This window comes from Rhea americana, unplaced genomic scaffold, assembly GCF_003343005.1.
Source record: "Rhea americana isolate MKP2758 unplaced genomic scaffold, rheAme1 scaffold_404, whole genome shotgun sequence".
NCBI classification, from domain to species: domain Eukaryota; kingdom Metazoa; phylum Chordata; class Aves; order Rheiformes; family Rheidae; genus Rhea; species Rhea americana.
The window spans coordinates 5652-25476 of NW_028186540.1; the positions used below are offsets into that span (position 1 = coordinate 5652).

A 19825-nucleotide genomic window follows, 5' to 3' on the forward strand; every position below is an offset into this window, starting at 1 on the left:
CAAATGCTCAGTCCTCAGCTGTGTCAGTGTTAGCAAGCAAATAACAAACTTGCGTTGGTGAAAACCCCTTGTAAGGAGATGTTACCTCTTGTGATCTTCCTGGAGTAAAGTTCACGTTGGGGCGCCAGCCTGAATAATGCATCCGCATCACGGACCGTCGCTGTTCCCTTTCATAAAAACTCACTGGGCAAACAAGCGGTGTTGTAACGGAGTGTGACTCATACCCACAATATGCTGCTGGTTTGCTCATTGTTTCCTGCGCATTCAAAATGTGTGATAGTTGGGGATCAATTATTAGCATTCCTAAATGTTTCGAACTGGTGTTAACCACTCTGCTCCTGTGTGGCGGTGGTGGAAACGGCAGGGGAGGGGAATGTTCTTAAACAGGGCTAAAATTGCCGGGGTGGGTGGGGTGGGGAACTTTTCTAACGCTGCTTTTTCTGGGAGGCTTTCAAACACTGGTTGCTCTTTACATTTCTGGTGTTTTGGGGGAGCAAAAAAGAGCTATCTTGGGCTCTTTGCAGATTTGTGCAGAATGCCTTGAGAGCCGGAAGAGATTAGAGCCCTGCCAAACAGAGCTCTGTCTCGTGGGTCAGGGGCCTTGGAGGCAGAGTTCTGGAGTATGGGGAATGCGTCTTTGTCTGCCACTTGCTTTTTTTGGAAGCTCAAAATTTCTCAGCCTGCTCTTGCTCTGCGTCGCAGGTCTGGGCTGCGAAGCTGGCGGTGCTGATCTTTGTCAGGAGGGCTGAAACTTTAAATGGTAAAGAGGATTTTGGCTGGTTGGAGGGGAGGAGGAAAGCGGAGTCACCATGAGAACAGAAAGTGGCTGGGCACACAGTGGCCTTCCCAGCAGCTTTGAGGCCGAGTTCAAGTCCCCGCAGCCTGTTTGAGGACTGTGGCTCTGAGCGGGTGCTTGTTTTAAGTGGGCATTTTCTTTTCAAGGGCTTCAGATTTGTCAGATGAGCTCAACAAAGCCAAGTGCCAAAACCACCCTGATTTCTTGTGAAGTTGAATTGTTGTGCTTGGGCCAATCCTAATTAATGTCCTTAATTAACAGGGTTGGCTTTATTTCCTGAAGCAGTTCAGGGTCTTGTTGCTGCTCTTCCCTGTGAACTTCCTAATTCCACGGTAATACAGAGGCAGGTGGTTTCTCAGGAGGATTGAGTTCAGCAAGCAGCAGTTATTGCTAGTGAATGTTTCATACTTAAGAATATATCCGTGTGTGTGTGTGTATATATATATATCCCTTATATAGTGTCTGTCAGCTCTTGGCTTGGGGTAAGGATCTGCCTCTTCACCTCACTGTGTAGTCAGTCCTCATAACTAATGAGTATTGAATTTAGGTGGGTCTGACACCAGGCCACCAACATGTTTGTCTAAGATGCCTGGGAAGTGAAGTGGGGTTGGAGGTAGCTAGAGAAGCTGTGTCTGTGTGATTTCATCACACTTCCCTCTTTCAGTCCTGTTTTCGGTGATCTAGCTAAAAATAACTGCTAGGGAACCATTAAATGCGTAGTGAAAACAGTGGCGTGGTCCTCACTGCCCATGAGATCGGCCTTGCTTGAGGGAATGATATGTTTGGTTGCTAAACTACGGCTGAATTTCTTACCTGAAATCTTACCCTGTTCGCTGGATTTCTGCCTTGCAGGAGGGATGGCATGCTCTGACGAGAAATATTTGGGTGTGCCAGCCTCCATCTGAAAACAATACTAGGGCCCAGCTGCACTGACTGTACTGTCAGCATTTAATGTTGCGGGGTGGCAGGGAGCTTACGGAGCCCTTTGAAATGACCCATAAAAGGGCTGGGAGCCAGACACAACCTTCACTGCAAARGGCTGGATTCGTCTGGTTGGGCTGGATTCAGCTCAGCTGAAATTGCCCTCGAGTCCCTGTGACTAGTGTTTCCTTTTGGCTGGTTGCCTCCAAGGGCCTGAAGCCGGCACCAGGAAATGCTAAGCCCAGGGGTTTGGATGAGTATTAGATTGCCTGGATCTGGGCTTTACTTTTCACCCAGGACTGAGTCCTGCCTAGCAGCTTGTAGCAGTCCTAGAAGTAGTGGTGTTAGTGGACTGAGAGGCAGGGGGGTGCCTGGTACATGGATTGCTCAGGTGGTACCTGCTGTATTTCACGATTGGGGTGATGGTGCATGAAGAGGGATGAGGGTACTGAGTCTTGACTCCTTTAAAATGGCCTATCTGCTGCATCAGGGAGCAAATGCAGCCAGCACAGGCAACTGGGAGGCAGTTGTGAAGGTAGCAGTGCTCGGGTTACATGTCATCCATGTCCTTAAAGTGATACTCTTCCAGGGAACAGCATGTCACAGCTTACCTGCCTGTGGTGTGACCTGGGGGAGCCACGGTGGGAGCTGATGTCTCTGCAGAGGAGGGTGCCTTGAGAAGTCCTGGGGTGGACAGTGCCCAGATCAGCCAGCTCTGACCCTGTTCCTGGTGAAGTACGTACCTGGGATGATTATGTAGGATCTGGAGAGCCCTTATTGCAAGAGTGGCTCTGTCAGAATCAAGCTTTCTGCTTTGTAATCCAATGGAGGAATTCCTATTATCAGGAGTTTGAGCTGGACAGCCAGGGCTGGACTTGCCTCCTCTGAGCAGTGGGGAATGTGGCCACAGGGCAGCTGTTCAGGGCTAGGAGGACATGGAGGAGCTGGAGGTCTTTCCCCTCTCTGTAAAGTCAGGATGACTGTTAGGCTACCTCCACATGCTTTAGGAACTTGCCTTCAGTGCMCTTTCTAGTGACTGTGCCTTTTTTCCAGCTTTGAGCTTTATTCAACTCAGTCTGTTTCCAAAGGCTCAGATCTGACAGCTTGAARGCTCTGATCAGGCATTTCACCTCCTACATAACCCATGCTGGAGAGCTTCACCCTGGGATGCATCTGTGGTCAACTCTTCCTCTTGTGCATTAGGGTGCTGCTGCAGCCCATGGATGGGAAAGGCAGCAAGGATAGATGGTGGAGACATAAATCCAACCACTAAAAGAATTTGGCAAGTATCTTACATGTGTGTGTGTTGAATAGTGTGGTTGCCAAAGAAGTGTGGTGCCTCCCTTTGGCTGAGAGGTGAGACCTGGGAGTCCTTCTGCTTGCTGAAGGCTGTTGGGACATGGGATGTGCTGGGTTCTCATTGTGATATGGGGGAAGCCAGCAGATGCTCTGCTCCAATGCTGCTGTATGCTGTGGGAGGCAGACCTCACTGAGGCATCAAAGTAACTGTTGCTGGTAACATGAGTGTTAGTGGGCATCATGGGCAGGGTTTCAAAGCCAGTGAAATCCAGACATCTGGATTTGGCATCTGGCAGTTAAAACATGATTTTTTTTTTCCTTCTCTAGGAGAACAGAAGGTAATGAGGGGCCACAGCAAGGGAAGAAAGGTGTTCCTAAGCAAGGAGGCAGAGAAAGTGAGGCAAGAACTGYAGGGAAGGCAGCTGTGGGCAGACAAGGCTGAGACGTGAATGGAAAGAGATGTGCAGCTGGCAAAGGTAGTCATAGGGTCATAGGATTAACATGAATGTGAGTAAAGGAYTGCCAGGGTGGTTTTGGGATGGCAGAGGAGATGCTTGTACCGGCAAGCAGGAAGCAGTTYGCTCCATGCACAGTGCCTGGAGATAGCCTAGAAGAAAGTGCAGCGGCCAAGGTGAAAGAGGAAGCAAGTCTCTGCAGCACATGGCTTGCGGGTGCTTCCTGGCACCTTGTTGTGGCAAGGAACAGCCGTTCCCAAAAATGAAACGGTGCAGCCAGACTTCTGGTGTTGAGCAGGGTGGGAGAGAGCAGGGCCCTTGCACCAGATCAGGTGCCCATGGCCCCAGAGAAGGCTTTGGCCCCATAACAAGGGAAYGCTGTCTAGGCTTTGGCAAAGCGCTTGTGCCGCTTCAGCGAAGTCTCCCTTCCACCAAAACAAGCCTCACTTCCGAGAAAGAGCATCGAGCCCTCAAAGAAGGGGCTTTAATTTCACGTGAATATCCCAAAGCTGATTAACCAAACTTGGGAACATCAAATCCTGGTTCTCAGGGCACCACGGCCAGGCTGAGCAATGGGAAAATCTCCTGCCTGGGATAATTGGGCCATTGACGAAGGTGGCCCAAGTGCTGGCCTGCCCTGACCTTGCTCCGAAACAAGCCTCCAATTGTTGCTTTAGCTTAAGCAGGAGAAAGAGGAGGTGGGCGAGGGCTTGCCAAATAGCCAGAGGCACTGAGGCGTTGTATAAACGCGGGGATTTTTGCTTAGTAACTGTGAATTAGGCTCTGACACAAACCTTTGTTGGTGATGACTGAACCATGCTGTCTGGGGCATCTCCACCTTGATGATCGGCAGTGCTGCTAAGCGTGGGCATGCTGGGCTGTGAGGACCCTGAGCTGATGTGCAGCATCCAGCTGGTCCTTCTTGGGATTAATCAGGGAGTTCAGTGCCACAGTGAGGCTCAGCTCCCCTAATGTTCCTGGGGAACATCTTTCCTCTCTCCTTGGTCAACAGGTGGAGTGTTTCCTGTCCAAAGGACAAGGAGGCCAACAAGTGTCTGCAGAAGAGCCTTAGTGTGGCCTGGCAGGAGCACAGAGCCTCCACTGTCCCTGGGGACTCCAGAGAAAGATCAAAGAAGGCAGCACCATGTGAAGCCTCAAACAGCCCCGAGGGCTGGGTGCTGCGTACGGAACAGCCAAATCAAGCAGCCTGAGCGTGGTGGGCTGATGGGGCTGACAGGGCGAGCCGGGGGTATCGCTGGCTCTCTTAGCTGCGCAGCTGTCTCTTGCRTGTAGCCCCCATGATATTCTGGGTCGGTCTGCATGTCACATGGGGTGCCTTGGGGTTGTTGGATGGGCCGCAGCAGGCCCAGATAAGACTTTGGGCTYGAGTCCGGAGGCAGAAAATTCCTGGAATCTCAAAACAGTTTTTTTATTATACATGCAGGCTAAATCATGAAAGAAGTGAGTTGTCTTTTTATTTAGCATTCTGCCTATTTGTGCTTGTCTAGCTTGCAGTGTGGCCAGGCCCTGYTCTGACTGGACTGGCACGTTGCAGGTGCTGGCATGATTTTTGGTAAGAAATGTCTTTACCTTTCTGAGTCAGCAGGCAGCCCAGAGCTGCTCTGAGGTTGCTCTTGCTGTTTCCAAATACCTTGGACTTGGGAAGAGGTTGTGTGCCTGTGTGCACAGGTTAAGCCCTTTCATTTAGAAAGGGCACCCTCTAGGCTTCTCTGGGAAGCTGCTTTTCCCAGTGTGACCTTATAGATCACAGCCACCTGTTTTCTAGAGTAGAGTATGCAGCTAAAACATAGGCCAGAGTGTTTCTAATCTAGTTTGGAAGAGTCATCTGGTTGTTGTTTCGACCSATTCCTTGCTCGACAGGGCCAACTTCAAAGTTTGGTCAGGTTGCTCAGGGCTCATTGTCCAGTGGTGAAATGGGCCCATGAGGAGTGGCCTCTTGTGGCCATCTGCGTAGATGTGAGGTTAAAGGACCAAATCCAGTTGTCATCAAATTCATTACGGACCCTGTAAGTGCACTGGACTGCTTTCTGAAGTACAAAGTTGTCTTGCTGGGTATCCCTGGGTAGCACAGCATAGGGCTGGCAGATAACTGGCCTGTTTTGAGGGAATGAATATGAAGATCTGTAGAGGATAAGGCACTGAACACCTGATGCTTGGGAGGCAGAGAAAATCCCTCCTCCCCTTTTCTGCTCCCTTGGGGARAAGCAAAGGAAGCATAATCCTGCCTTAGAGAATTGCTCTCAAAAGACTGAGTATCAGAGGTGGGTAGATACTCAAGTTGCTTGGCCTGTACAGTGTGTAATACCATGGGTTCCTGAGGCTTGTCTAGTACTTAGCCACTCTCCATGGTGGGGTCCCAGGCYTGTGAGGTGGGGAGCAGGCAAGTGTGGGGCCATGCCAGGCTTGTCCCACTTCCTTCAGAGCAAAGCCGGGTGGCCAATCCATACCTGAACTTTAAAGCCTGGTTTTGGTGGGATTGAGATGATGGGAGATGGTCTAACCTTAGGAAGCTCTGATGAATGCGGGAAGGTGAGGAGTGCTCTGCCTTGTGAACAGGAAGGCCTTTTTGCCCTGGTCCAAGCAGGCTGTTTGCATGATACGTCTCTGGGAGAGGAATTGGTGCCCTCTCTGGACGTGGCTGGTGAAAGGATTGGGGAAGCCTGTATATGGCAGATCATGGGCTCCTAAACTGTCTTGGCCAGGAGTAGGGGGAAGTCTTGGGCAGAGGTGGGACAGCCAGGCTCTCAAACCTAACTCTCTTTCCTCTCCCTCCTGCAGATGACAGCTCGCCTGATGCTGGCAGTGGGAGGAGCAGTGCTGGGTTCCCTGCAGTTTGGCTATAACACTGGTGTCATCAATGCCCCACAGAAGGTAAGAGCTAAACGGGATCGCCCACGGCGCCTCGCCGTCCTCCCGGGCCGCTTGTGCAATCATGTGCCTGTTGTCGCAGCAGCAGGCGCAGCGCAGCTGGAGCCGCGGGCACCGACACCGCACCACACGCGCTCGCCTGAGTGTGGCAACATGCGCAGTGTGAAACAGCATTGCTGTCGTGAAGCGTGCTGCTTTCAACATGGCCCCACGCTTGAAAACAAACACACCTACTTCCCACCTCATGCATCCACTATGAGCCTGGCTAAAATAGTACATCCTGTTAGGCAGCTTACTGCCTCTAATGGGATTTGTTAAGGAGTTATTTAGCTCTTGTGTTCCCAGGAGAATTAGTTTCCTCTTTGCTTAGCATTTTACTGAAGAATTCTGGGAATAAATATATATGGTCAAGAAGCCAAGGCTCTCTGGGTGGGATCTGGGTAGCTTTTAACCTCGGCCTTAGCAAAGATCTCAAAGCTAATTAGGCTCTTAGTCAGCTTGGGGGCAGTGACCTCTCAAATGGGCTGCTGAAGGAGCTGGTTATTTTCCCACATGYGGGTGCAGGCTGGAGCCCTAGTGCATGAGGGCACGCCATGGGAACTGCAGCGCGCTCGGTGCGGCTTTGCAGGGTGAGCAGGCCTGGGAGTGCTTACACACATGGCCTCGGAGATCCTGATAACAGCCCTGGTGGGCTGCCTTAGGGAGGGGCAGATAATTACTGCCCTGGTGGAGGCAACACTCAGGAGGCTCCAAAATACCAGTGAGTTGGGGTTGCCAGGACTGTCCGGCCTCAGTTTGTCCCACCTCAAAGGAAGCGGAGCGCACCAAACCCTCTGGGTGCATTGAGCTCTTCTACCTGCCTTCTGCCCCCTGCATTCTCCAGAGTGCAGGTGGCATCAGCTCCAGTTTCTGAGCTGCGGATGGAAGATTACCTGCCTTTCTTCCTGCTCACACCCTCCTGTGCTGCCCTTTTGCAGCTGTGTGGGGATGTTTGGTGAGCCCAGTCATCCTTGACTCAGCAAGAGCAGGGCGGTGGCTGCAAGGACAGGTGAAAGGCAGGACTGGCTCTTGCTTGGGACTGTAAAGCAATGAACGAGGCCCTTTGGAAATCTTGCCTGGGTAACTTGCCACCCCGCAGGACCAGCCACCAAGGGTGCTTTCCTTGCTTGGTGGTACTTTGTGGAAAGAGCCTGACACAGGGGACAGGATCCTCAGGGACTGACAGCAGCTGCTTCCGTGAGGCTCTGGGGTTATCCCAGGGCTTTTCACTAAATTCAGGCCTGGTGAAGGGTGGGCTTAGACCAGTGAGGAAGCTCAAAAAGTTACAAAAGTAACTATCTTTAGTGGGAGAAATTGGGATCTTGCATGGGTCCATGAAGGGAATGCTTAGCTGGTGGTGTGAAGGGGGCAGGAAAGGAGGTGAGAGCACCTGGAGCTATGGGGGGGGGAGAAACATAGGTAGGTGTCAGATTGAGAGGAAGAAAAACAAAAACAAAGGAGGATGGATGGACTTGGACTGTGGGGTTTGGGAAAGGCAAGATGGGGTGACAAAGCCTCAGAAATGACAAGTTCTGGGGGAAGGGGAGTGAATAGCAGCAGATACTTGCTGTTTCTTGTACTGTAACTAGCAGGTGCCAGGATGTTCTGGTGACCTGGCATCTGRTAGATACTTGGGAACCTTGAGAAACTTGGGTTCCCCTGAATTGCACAGYCCTTTGAAGTTTTCAAGACCTGCAGAAGTTGAAGGTTCAGGAACTCTAAGTTGTGCTCATAGTGTGCCCTGGGCAAAGTACACCTGCAGGGCTAAGGTGTTGAAAGAAAAACCAGGGTCTAATGGCTGCTGCTCACCTTGAAAGAACTGGCCCTTTCTGGGCTRCAGAGAATTAAAACATCAAACAATTTGGTGCACAATCTCAAATAATTAAAAACACCAAGGTAGAATTCACACCGCACGAATATTAATCSTGTTACTGTCAGGATCTGCAAATAGACCACAAAATCCCCCAGCGCTGCCGTAATGGACCTGACGGCTGCAGAGAAGGGTGGGCAGCTCTTGTGCGAGGGTGAGGAGCGAAGCTTGCCTGGTCGAGCTGTCTGTGGCTGGCAGCCAGCTCTGTAGGGCTTGGCCTAAGATGTGGTAGAGGGGTGCTGTAGGGGATGGCTTCTGCGGGCTGTTCAGGTCCTAGTGGTGCAAGTGTTCGGTCGACAGCGAAGGACTGTGGGAGGCAAGGCAAAGATCAGAAAGCAGCATTTGCTGCTCACCCATYCTGAAGACTGCACACAGCAGCAGCGTCTGCTGAAGTAGCAGTGGGCCAGAAGAGTTCTGAAATGCAGCTTTCTGGCATCTGCTCCTCTTTCCCTGCCTCCTGAGCCTTGTGGGGGAACACTCCTGGCAGATACTTGGAGGAACAGGGCCAGGTTGGGTTTTTGGCAAGGAAGGGCTGCACAAAGAGGTCACCTCAATTCAGAAATAGTGAGGGGATCTCACTATTGCAGGAGCCTGGCCTGTTGTGAGCTGCTGGGGCTCTTAAAGGCTGCTGGTGGTTTGTGCTTTGACCACCAGCCAAAAAGGCTTTGTCAGTGCAATGGGAAGCTACCAAGGAGAAGCTGTGACATGTCCACCCAGTGCCCAGCCTCTGCTGGCCTTTCCAAGGGACCTGTTTGGGATGCAGGACAGACCAGGGAAGCTGTCTGGGGTGTTCTCTTATTGCAGGCAGGAAGCAAGGCCCTTCTCTATGTCAGGAGGACACTCCAGCRATGCAAGGGGAGGCAGGATGGATTTTGTCCTGGGTAGTAAGATGTTCTGGGCATGGGAATTAATCTTCTGTGGCTGTGGTGGGTGAGGACTGGAAAAGCTTTGGGGCTTTTAGTGCAGAAAGGGAGCAGGAGGAATTAGTAGCAGAGGGAGGCTGAGGCTGTGGAGCTGGTGGGAGGACATGCAGGGGAAAGGAGTAGCCCTCACCCGGTCCTGCACCCAGGGGAGCCCCTGAGCTGGTCTGTGTTTTCCCTGTGCCTGGCCTTTCTCCAGTGCACCCATGAGATCCCTTCGTGTGCCAGTATCGGTCCGTGCCTGCCCTCCCCGTCCCTTCTCTCGGGGTTTGCACAGAGCACCCTCTGCACACACCATCTCGGGGGAGATGGACTTGATGTGTGTGTCCCCACAGAGCGATTTCCAYGTGATACCCACAGCGATGCAAATGCAGCGACGTCTGCTTGCGCCAGCCTCCTATGGCTGGCTGCCATGCAAGCAACCAGCTAAGAAAGCCTCCTTTCTTGCACGCTGACCACCCAATTTGTGGCCCTCTTAATATAGTTCTCCCTACCCTGTGCTGCTGAAACAGCTACCTCTGTTCCTTCTGGGGYGTTAGGAGATCTGAAGTGTAGAGAGAATGGCCTAAAACAAGTGGAAAACTTTTAACTGAATGAAAAAAGGGTGCAAGGGAGAAAAACTAAGGAAAAACAGCCCCTTTAGGATTTTTTTTCCCTAGTGTGAGGGGCCTCTTATTCTGCAGTTCTCACTTTAAACTCAAGAGTGTTTGATTTCTTTCTCCTTTCCCAAAAATCAGATCACACTGGAGTATTTGTCAGTACTTTTTGTAGAAGAAAATGGGGCCAGGAGGAAGGTGGGGGGGTGGTTTTGTTTGACGCCTTGGGTTTTTTCAATGCAGAGAGGAGGAACAGCAAAACCACAGTTCAGAGCAAGCCAGGCCTTGGCCACGATAAGCTAGCCGGATCTGGGGCATGAACAGTCATTTGGATTTTTTTCTTTTTCCGCTTCTCTCCTTCCAGGGAGACCTTTGTAGAGAGCTGGAGCTTTTAGGGTAGCTGGGGAGGAGTTTAGTGGGTGCAAAGTGTGGCAGGCTGTGTGTTAACTCCTTGGGACAGTACCTCTGCCTCCTTTTTTTGAGATGAGAGCTCAGCTTCCCATCTCGCTGACAGGAGCGTCACGCTTTTCCCRGCAGGATCAGGGTGCTCCACTGCAGGCCTGAGACTCCCTCCGGTCCGAGCTTGGAGTCACGTCGCTGTCGCAGCTTCCCTGCAAGGTCTCCTGCGGGGTGGCAGCCTGGGGCTGGGGCTGGCCCTGCTCTGTGACTCAGTGCTTGCAGCAGCTGCTTGAGGAAGCTCAGAAAACCAAACTCGGATCTCGACGGAGACGGTGGCAAAGAGTTTCCAGACCAGCCTCTTGCAATCTAGTTATTTATCATTCCTTGGAATCAATAAAGCAATGGATTGGGGCCATGAGCGATAACAGAATCCACGTGTACGTGCCGAAATGGGATCAGCAGCAAGCACTGATAAAACTCAGGGCTTTGTATACAGAGCTGTATCCCTTGTTCCCTTCCAGCCCCTATTTTTAGTCTGCATGTTGCTGATATTTATTATAGGAATTGTCAATTGTTTGCAACTTGTTAATTCTTGGTGGAGAAGACGGGCCTGTTTCCTTCTCTGTCTGTCTGATATTTTAAATGCTTGCTACCATTAACCCAATGTTTGGCAGAACATCCCCTAACAATGTTTTCATGTGTTTTAGTAATCAGGGCTGTGGGCTTCAGGCTGTTCTCAAGCCTTTTTCCCAGATCAGGAGGTCAAAAAAAAAGAAAGTCTGTTTCCCAGGGAATGCAGCAAGGAGATGGCACTTGTGAGCCCTGTTGGGGCGCAGGCCAGCTTTGCGTGATGTGTTAAGGCAGTGGGGTCGTGTGACTGGCACTCCAATGCTACAAATAATTAAAATGCTCTACAGTTATTTGTTTTGGTGACATTAGAATAGGAGCAAAAGCCCAAACATCAAAACCTCGAGGCAAAGCAGGCAGGGATGACCTAGAGATAGACAGACAAAATCATTTAAGCCTTGAAATTCTAATAATTTGGGGGCTTTGTGAAAGCAACAACTCTAGAGGGGAAAAAAAACATGTTATTGAAATTTATACTGAAGCACATGATACAAATTGTGTTTCTTGTGCTGCCGCTGCAAGGGGCTCTCACTAATAGCTAATAAAATAAAGAAGTACTAGAAAACTAGAACTGATTGTGCAAACACTTAATTGAGGGCTGTAGCTTCACTTGCATGAGCGACTCTGCTTGCTTCCTGTTYGGTAGTGGAGCGCGTGCAAAGCCATCCAAAACATCGAGATATATAATTTTRTATCTAATAAGAGCTTCCCTTGCTTTTATGGAATCTTTGTTCTGTGCAGCCAGAACTGCTTTTCTGTTAACGAGGAAGGTGTGGCTGTATTAGTAATGTTGGGTGCTTTGCAGAGACAGTCCCAGACTTTCTAAAATAGGAGGTTAGACTACTYGACTTGGCTATATTTAAAATTGTGGGGGGAGCAGGGGAAGATGTTTACAGCAGCAGTACCGCAGCTTGGGAGCCAGTAACCCGTCGTCTGCAAGTTCCCCTAAGAGAGGATAGAGCATCAGTCTGGCAGTGCAGCTCTCTAGGAGATCAAAAACAATGATTATAAATACAGCATTAATCACTGAGCCCTTTGCTTATTTGTCTTGGGCATGGGTGAGCGTTGTTTTGGGAAGGGGCCGTTCCTGACCTCTAGCTAACTGGCTTGAAGCTCTTTGCCAAGCTTTGTTCCTTTAAAAGTGTGTACATATATATATATAAAAAATTTAGTCCTACTAAGAAAGTAATTTAAAACATGCAGGCATCCTGGATATTAACAGCTACTACTAAATTAAAGCCCTAGCAACACGTACATAGGGAAAAAAGTTTTTTCTTTTTTTTTTTAACTGGGTTTTTGTTTAGTAGGCTTTAAGCTGTGCACCAGAAGCAGTATCGCAGCAAAACMCTAGAAATGAAATGAAAGGGACCGTCCAGGCGAGGGGGGTTGCGCTCATCCACTTCAGCTGCCTGGACAACTTTGCTGTCTTCCTTCAGTGTCTCCATGTGCCTCCCTTCTAGCACGCTGCCCTGTGCGTTGCTTCTCCTCTGAGGATGGAGACCCAGACCCCCGTGTGGCCCTGCTCGCCCCCTCTCCTTCGCTCTGCGTGCCTGGTGCATCCTAGCAGCCCTYGGTGAGCCAGGAGAAGCACGACCTTCCCGCAGCAGAGCAGAGCGGCGGCTTCAGAGGCTTTTTGCCAGTGCAGAGCCTCGGCAGGGTGAGACACCAGAACCTGTCTGGCTGCATTTTCCTGCACATCCCATCGCATTTCCTCCCAGAGAGGCTCTCTCGGCCCGCTGGTAGCCTGCAGCTGGGTGGCTCCCGTCCAGTGGAAAGCAAAGAGCACTGGGTTTAATCGGAGCGTGCCTGCAAACCCGGGCTTGCTCTGTGACACATTATCTTGTGACAGAGGAAGACATGGGCCAAGCCTTGTGGCTGGGGCGATGGGAAACTGCCCGCAGTCTGTAGGTGGCTGGGCTGAGGCCTAGGAATTTGAGGCACGGGTGATGCAGATGAAATCTCAAGCAGAAGCAGCGGAGGAGGCCTTAGCAGTTAGTGGCTAGGTAGAGCTCCTTGCTTTGAAGGCTATTTTTCTCCACTTTGTTATTAGCCTGAGTGCCAGCAGCAAAGCTGCTTCAGTCCCAGGTGGTCCCAGCACCAAGTGGTTTGTGCTGTGACATCTGCACTGAATCGTAGCTGGATCACTTCTGCTGGGGTGGAGATGCAGCCCTCTGCGAGGAGGAACAGGATCACAGTGGGATGCGATGAGGTGAGGAACCTCGTTCCGCGCTGAAATTGGAAGGGGAATTTCAGCCGGTGGTGTAGGATGCCAGGTTTAGCGCCCAGCCCTGGTGAGCAGCAGCATGAGTGTGGTCTGGGCTGACACAGCAGGCTGCAGAGTCAGAGCTGGAGACCACAAGCGAGCATGGTATCTGCTCCACTTCAAAAGCAGGCCTGGGCGTAGCTTTGCACCTCTCACCCGGATGAAACCTTTCTTGCAGCACGAGTGAGAAGAGCCTGTCTTGTGATGAGCCTGAGCCTAGGAAAGCCTGCGTTCAGGTGTGCCACAGCCTTCCTGGGCAAACTTTGTCCTGTAACTGTGCTCGGTGGTGTTGGGAGTCTGGTTTGCTGAGGATGGTGTTGGTAATCTTGCGTCCAGCACCACGACAGGGGCCTTGTTAGTCCAAAATGCTAAGCCACAAATGCGTCTTTCTAGAAGAAATGCAGAGGCGTCTACATGGTTGGGGCAGGATGTAAACACGAGAAGAGCTTAGCAGTGCAGCACGGCACGGTCTTATCCACAGGAGCTGCCAGCGAGCATCTCTTAGCGTGAATATGGGGCAGCAGTTAGTGAGTCTCATCCTGTGGTTTGATTCTCCCTGTCCCACCTGCCCTGCAGGTGATTGAAGACTTCTACAACCGCACCTGGTTCTACCGATACGATGAGTCTATCAGCCCCGCTACCCTCACCACGCTCTGGTCCCTCTCCGTCGCTATATTCTCCGTTGGAGGCATGGTTGGATCCTTCTCCGTGGGGCTTTTTGTCAATCGCTTTGGCCGGTAAGTACCAAGCATGTCAGACCTGTGCAGCCCTTCCCTAGTAGCCCAAACCCATGTTGACCCCTCAGGCCACATGAAGCAGCGCCTCAGAGCTCTTCCCATGACATAATCACCACAGTTTTCTCCTCAAACAGCTTGGTCACCCCTTTGTGCAGCAGAGCCTGCAGGAGGCAGGAATGGGCTTGGTGGTTCATGCCTTGCCCGTGAGGCCATTCTTCTACCCTCAGTAGCTTGTCACCACCTGCTCTGGGAGCTGGCAAGTTCTCCTTGCCCTGCCTTCTCCAARGCTTGGCCTGCTGCAGAGCTGAGCCCTTCTTGCCAAGCCAAGTGCTCTGTCCTTTAATAGCTTCTCTGTCGGCCTCTTCCAAGTCTGCTGTTTCAAATTCAGCTCACATCAAAAGCTGTGCTGTGTTTTGGTCCTTAGGGCAACATCTGTTTAACTGTCTTGCTGTCAAAGGGGAGCATCATTCTTCTCTTAATGAACCCTGCCGGCACTTCCATTTCTGAGCTGCATGAAGCCTTGTGTTTGTGCTTTCTGAAGGGCTGTGGAGGCCAGTTGTGAGCCCCATGCAATGCGTAACGCTCGCTGGCTTCAGCTTTGGGTGTTTTTCCACATGGGAAATGTTCTCTAGCTCAGCCTCACAAGGGTGCAAACAATAACCATGTTGGAAGGCCTTTCCTGGGCAGATTTCCATGTGCTTGGTGTTTAAGGGTGACGCCGTTGTCTCCCTGGTGATAATATTCTCCTTTTTGTGCATCACGTAGCTCAGATGAACCAACCAGCTGCCTCCGTTTCACTTGCAGCTTCCCCTGCTGCTCTGTTCCTCACCTTTTACTTCCGCTATTGTAGCTCTTGCCAATGCTGTCAGCAGTTGCTTGCAGTCCGTGACTAGGCTTTGGACACCTCCCTCCTGCCAAGAAYTGATGTTTGGGTCCATACAGTTAAAGAGCACCGCTCGATAACCCTTGAACTTTGCCGACACCCACGTCCCGTGGTCCTTACCACCTTCCTTCCTTGCCTCCCCAGGCGAAATTCCATGCTGATGTCCAACGCTCTCGCCTTCTTGTCTGCTATCCTCATGGGCTTCTCCAAGATGGCCTACTCCTTCGAGATGCTCATTCTTGGCCGCTTCATCATCGGCCTCTATTCTGGCCTCACCACTGGCTTTGTGCCCATGTACGTGGGTGAGGTGTCACCAACCGCACTGCGRGGTGCCCTGGGAACCTTCCACCAGCTTGGCATCGTCCTGGGCATTCTTATCGCGCAAGTAAGTGCCGCCCGGTGGGCTGTCTGTGCTGGCTGCAGTGCCAGAGAATCGCCTGGAGTTTCCTGTCTTTGCTACCAACGTCGCACCCCTCTGGATCTGCRGAGCCCTCGGGGAGGCAGTCAAAGAGCGCATGAGGCCGTGGGTCCGCAAACAGAAGCGGCACCACGCTCCCGAARGCGGCGGTGTTTCCCTGGCTCAGGGCTGCCCTAGCGACAAGTGTTGACCTTGCAGCCCGATGTCTTTGGGGCTGAGGTTTAGTGCAGTAACACAGCTTTGCACGTGCTGTGTCTCGGCACAGGTGCTCCGAAGGAATAGATCTCGGCCTCCAGGGGCACAGGAGAGTTGTGTTTGGGATGTGCAGCATCAGGACGTGGCATCTGTAGGGTCACCCAGACACAGTTCGACTCTGTGTCCCTCTGCTAGGTGCTACGAGACCGGGACACCCATGGGTGTCCTAAGCAGTGGGTTTGTTGCACTGAGGAAGGGGGAGAGGAAGGCCTTGTTGCACTCATGTGGCTCAACCCCTTGTTCTCAGGTGTTTGGGTTGGACTTAATCATGGGAAATGAATCACTCTGGCCGCTGCTCCTGGGATTCATCTTTGTCCCTGCCCTGCTGCAATGCATCATCTTGCCCTTCGCTCCTGAGAGCCCCCGCTTCCTGCTGATCAACCGCAACGAGGAGAACAAAGCCAAGAGCGGTGAGTTACCCTGTCCCTGAGCTCATCCCWCTGTGTACGGGGGCCCTCAACCACACCTAACCTGGCTTCCCGCTCTCCCCTCAGTCCTAAAGAAGCTCCGGGGCACAACGGATGTCAGCAGCGACCTCCAGGAGATGAAGGAGGAGAGCCGGCAGATGATGAGGGAGAAGAAGGTCACTATAATGGAGCTCTTCCGCTCCCCCATGTATCGCCAGCCCATCCTCATCGCAATCGTGCTGCAGCTGTCCCAGCAGCTCTCGGGCATCAATGCGGTGAGTGCGGGGTGGGGAGCGTACGCGGGTCTGGCTGCCTGCTCAGATGCCGTGGGTCATGCTGGGTCCAAGTCAGCATCCCTTCTGCATCCGTGCCAGCCCCGGGCTGTGCCCTAGCCCCTTCCCTCATGGCATACCCCTTCCTTTCGTAGGTTTTCTACTATTCCACCAGCATCTTTGAGAAGTCAGGTGTGGAGCAGCCTGTCTACGCTACCATCGGCTCCGGGGTGGTGAATACAGCTTTCACGGTTGTTTCGGTGAGTCTCAGCTCACCACAGCTGCCCCACTAGCTCTCGTTGCGTTGGCCTAGCTAGAACAAACGTACCTGTGACAGGGCGCCTTGAACACGACCTCAGGATACGGAGCAGCTGCCGGGAGGTGCCGGCTGAAAGCACCGGCAAGGAGATGTCCTGCTAAATTAATCCCAAATTCAGCCCCTGTCCTCCCCAGACCAGGAGGATGCCCGTGCACCAGTGGCCTGGCACAGCGAGCCTGCTGTGGTCCGTGGGCTGTCCCTGCTGCTGCACCCTCTGCGGTGGAGTTCAGCTGCGAGTTTACACAGCCCGTTGGCGCAGGGCCTTTTGCACGGAGGCTCTGAGCACCTGCAGGTTGGGCTGGCAGGCTCAGGCTGGCGAGCGTGCGAGGCACYCCCAAGGAAAGTGGGTCTTGGGGGGAGAAGAGGGCTTCTCCCCAGCCCGGGGACGTGCTGATGGACAAGGGTCTCCTCTGTGTTGACAGCTCTTTGTGGTGGAGCGGGCCGGACGCAGGACCCTTCACCTCATCGGCTTGGCAGGCATGGCGGGGTGTGCAGTGCTCATGACCATTGCCCTGACGCTGCTGGTGAGTGACGGGGGCTGAGGGGCACTCGGGGACGGGGAGGGTTGGTAGAGGGCACTGCCCCTTGCTGTGATTGCTTTCAGGGGAGATTTGGCTGAAGGCTTTTCCTCCTTGCAGGGGTGACGGCATATTGCTGAGTGGTCCCCGCCACCCAGCTCTCTGRTGGGATCTCAGAAACTAGTCTCTAATCTGGAGAAACTGTCTCTCCTCATGGCTTCTGCTCGCACCATGCTCTTGCCTGCAGTCTCGTCTTCTGTTCYGGACAGATGCTTCATCCATCCCCAGCTCAGCTGAACAACGCTTACAAACCTTTTCTCTCTTCTCCGTACTAGGACCAAATGGCCTGGATGTCCTACCTCAGCATCGTTGCCATCTTCGGGTTCGTGGCCTTCTTTGAGATCGGTCCAGGCCCCATCCCCTGGTTTATCGTGGCAGAACTGTTCAGCCAAGGTCCTCGTCCTGCTGCCTTCGCGGTCGCCGGGTTGTCTAACTGGACCTCGAACTTCATCGTGGGCATGGGCTTCCAGTACATTGCGGTAATCATCTGCCTGGCTCACGGGGGGCACAGGGCCGAGGGAGGATGCGCAGGCAGCCTTAGCCACTGCACCGGCGGCAGCTGGATCGTGCAGCTAGAAGAGATTTGAAGTCCCGAAACCTGGAATGAGAATAGGATTAGGATTTGCTGGGAACTTTGAGAAATATCCCTAGGGAAGAGGGTCARACAAGGATGGGGCAAGATCTGGGAGACTGAAGGAAAACTGTGCCCCGTACCAGGCTAGCCTGATTTTGTAGGCAGCACGTGGGGACGGGACAGGTGCTAGATGGCAGGTCCAAGGTCACAAGGCTGCGGTGCATCGTTTTGTCCCTAAAATTGGTTAGCACACACGGCTGCGCTCCAGCAGACCCAGCCAAACGCGTGGGTTTCGCCACTCACCGCTTCACCTTCTCTCTCCTTCCAGCAACTCTGCGGCTCCTACGTCTTCATCATCTTCACGGTGCTGCTTGTCCTCTTCTTCGTCTTCACCTACTTCAAGGTGCCAGAGACGAAGGGCCGGACCTTCGACGAGATCGCGTCTGGCTTCCGTCAGGGGGGCGCAAGCCAGAGYGACAAGACCCCGGACGAATTTCACAGCTTGGGTGCCGACTCCCAGGTCTAACCAGCCCGCGGCTCGTCCCGTCTCCTCCGAGCCTCCTAACTTCTCTCCTGAGTGTTTTTAATGCTTGTACAGAAACCAGGAAGGAGGGAGCGGGGGGTCTGGCTCTTGTGCATATGTTCCTTCTCCAGACCTCCCCCACTGGCCGCCTGGTTTATCAGTGACAGACTGACATATTTTTGCTAGGAATGATTTTAGCTGGTTTTATGTCCAGGATTTCAAAGCCGATAGATTCAGAAGCAATGACTAATGTTTTAAAACCAACCAAGCAGTGTCCTCCAGCCTCAGTGAGCAGGAGGGCAGCTCCCTTTTTAATAAGGTGATAGATTATTTAACGAGAAATCACATAGAGGATGTTTTTAAAGCTGGAAACTTTTTAACATTCTAATCATAGAAAAACAAATCACATAATTTGACTAAGTGTAAAACAACAAAGAGGCGTTTTTTAAGAAAATTTTTAAACAAGTTATTTTTTAAAAGTCTGAGATTTCAACCCCTGCCATGGATTCGTGGATCGGGATTCCCTGCCCTCCGGGAGCGGGGGGAGCCTTGGGGCAGAGCGGAGTGGGAAGGGCTGTAGACAGAGGGCCGCTCCTGTGCGGCCGCGGTCGGGCGCTGGACCCGAGTGTGTCCGAGGAGAAGGTTGGAAAGGTCAGGAGTACGGTGGCAGGCCGCAGAGCGCCGCCTCCCTCTGTACAGTCTCCGGCAGCAGCTGCCCGACTTTGCTGGTTGAGGGCTCTGTCTCCRGCCTCGTACGCTTCCTCGCCTGAATTAGCCGTTCTTTTGCCGGCCGCCTGCGCCGGGTGGGCCGAGGCGTCCTACGGGGCGCGGAGCGGCCACCCAGCAGGAGGGCAGGGTGTCTTTTGGGGTGTAATCTTGGCAATATTTGCCTCATCGGTCAATCGTGGCACAAGGCGCTGGCAGACAGGAGCGGGGAGAGACCTCSCTACGGAAAACCCGGTGGCAAACAGCGAAAAGGAAGAGCAGCCCTGGCCTTCCCCGGCRCGACGGCGCCCCGAGAAGCCGAAGCGATACGTTCACAGGAGCGGCTGACGGCCCCGTGCTACAGAAAACCCACCCGTCGCTATCACGTCAAGTCCCGGACTCACAGAAATTCATCATTTGGATACCTACATTTCCTGCTCTGTGTATAGACTGGAAGATATTTATATATATATATTTTTGTTCAATGGTGTTAATAGTAGACATTAAGTTATAGTGTTTCTGATTGACAAGCAAAGTGCTGTAAATATTCTTGAAGTATATTCACACTGTATAATGTATACAAAAAGGTACAGATACAAAGGTATAGTTTCTATAGCAACTGTAAGAAAGGCTTGTACATGGTTAGGATGACTTTTGTATAGTTAATTACCTGCACTGTAGTTGTATCTATTGCACTGAATTTTAGTCTTTAGTATATTAAAAACAAGAAATACAGTCCTTTTAAAACAAAACTAAGAAAAAAAAAAACCCCAAAACGCAAAAACTGGCCCTTCTCCCCCGAGCGCATCTGTTAGAGGAACTAATGGCACACTCCCACAGCCACGTGCAGTTATTTAATAGTGGGTTTTTTTGTATTTATTTGTCTGTTTTTAAAATGGCTGCACTGACCACACTCGAAAGAAAATAAAGGTAGGGGGAAAAAAAACCACCCCGCGACCGACTCGTCGCGCCTCCGCGTGCGGCACGGAGAGGCCGAGCGCGCCCGCTTTCTTTGCGTTACGCGGATAACCTGAAAACGGGCGCCAAGAGCGAGGCGCGTGGCGCGGCTGCAGCGACCCA

At 52.2% G+C, this 19825-nt stretch overlaps 1 protein-coding gene across 1 annotated transcript; it reads left to right on the top strand.

Annotated features, from left to right (window-relative positions):
• The first annotated feature begins 6232 nt into the window (after window positions 1–6232).
• On the top strand, window positions 6233–19521 carry SLC2A1 (solute carrier family 2 member 1). The gene is made up of 9 exons (XM_085314464.1): window positions 6233–6363; window positions 13651–13811; window positions 14839–15079; window positions 15615–15777; window positions 15862–16049; window positions 16202–16306; window positions 16788–16889; window positions 17219–17422; window positions 17846–19521. Exons 1-9 carry the CDS (start codon window positions 6271–6273, stop codon window positions 18041–18043), a joined length of 1455 nt encoding a protein of 484 aa, XP_085170590.1. The 5' UTR covers window positions 6233–6270; the 3' UTR covers window positions 18044–19521.
• Window positions 19522–19825: the final 304 nt, after the last annotated feature.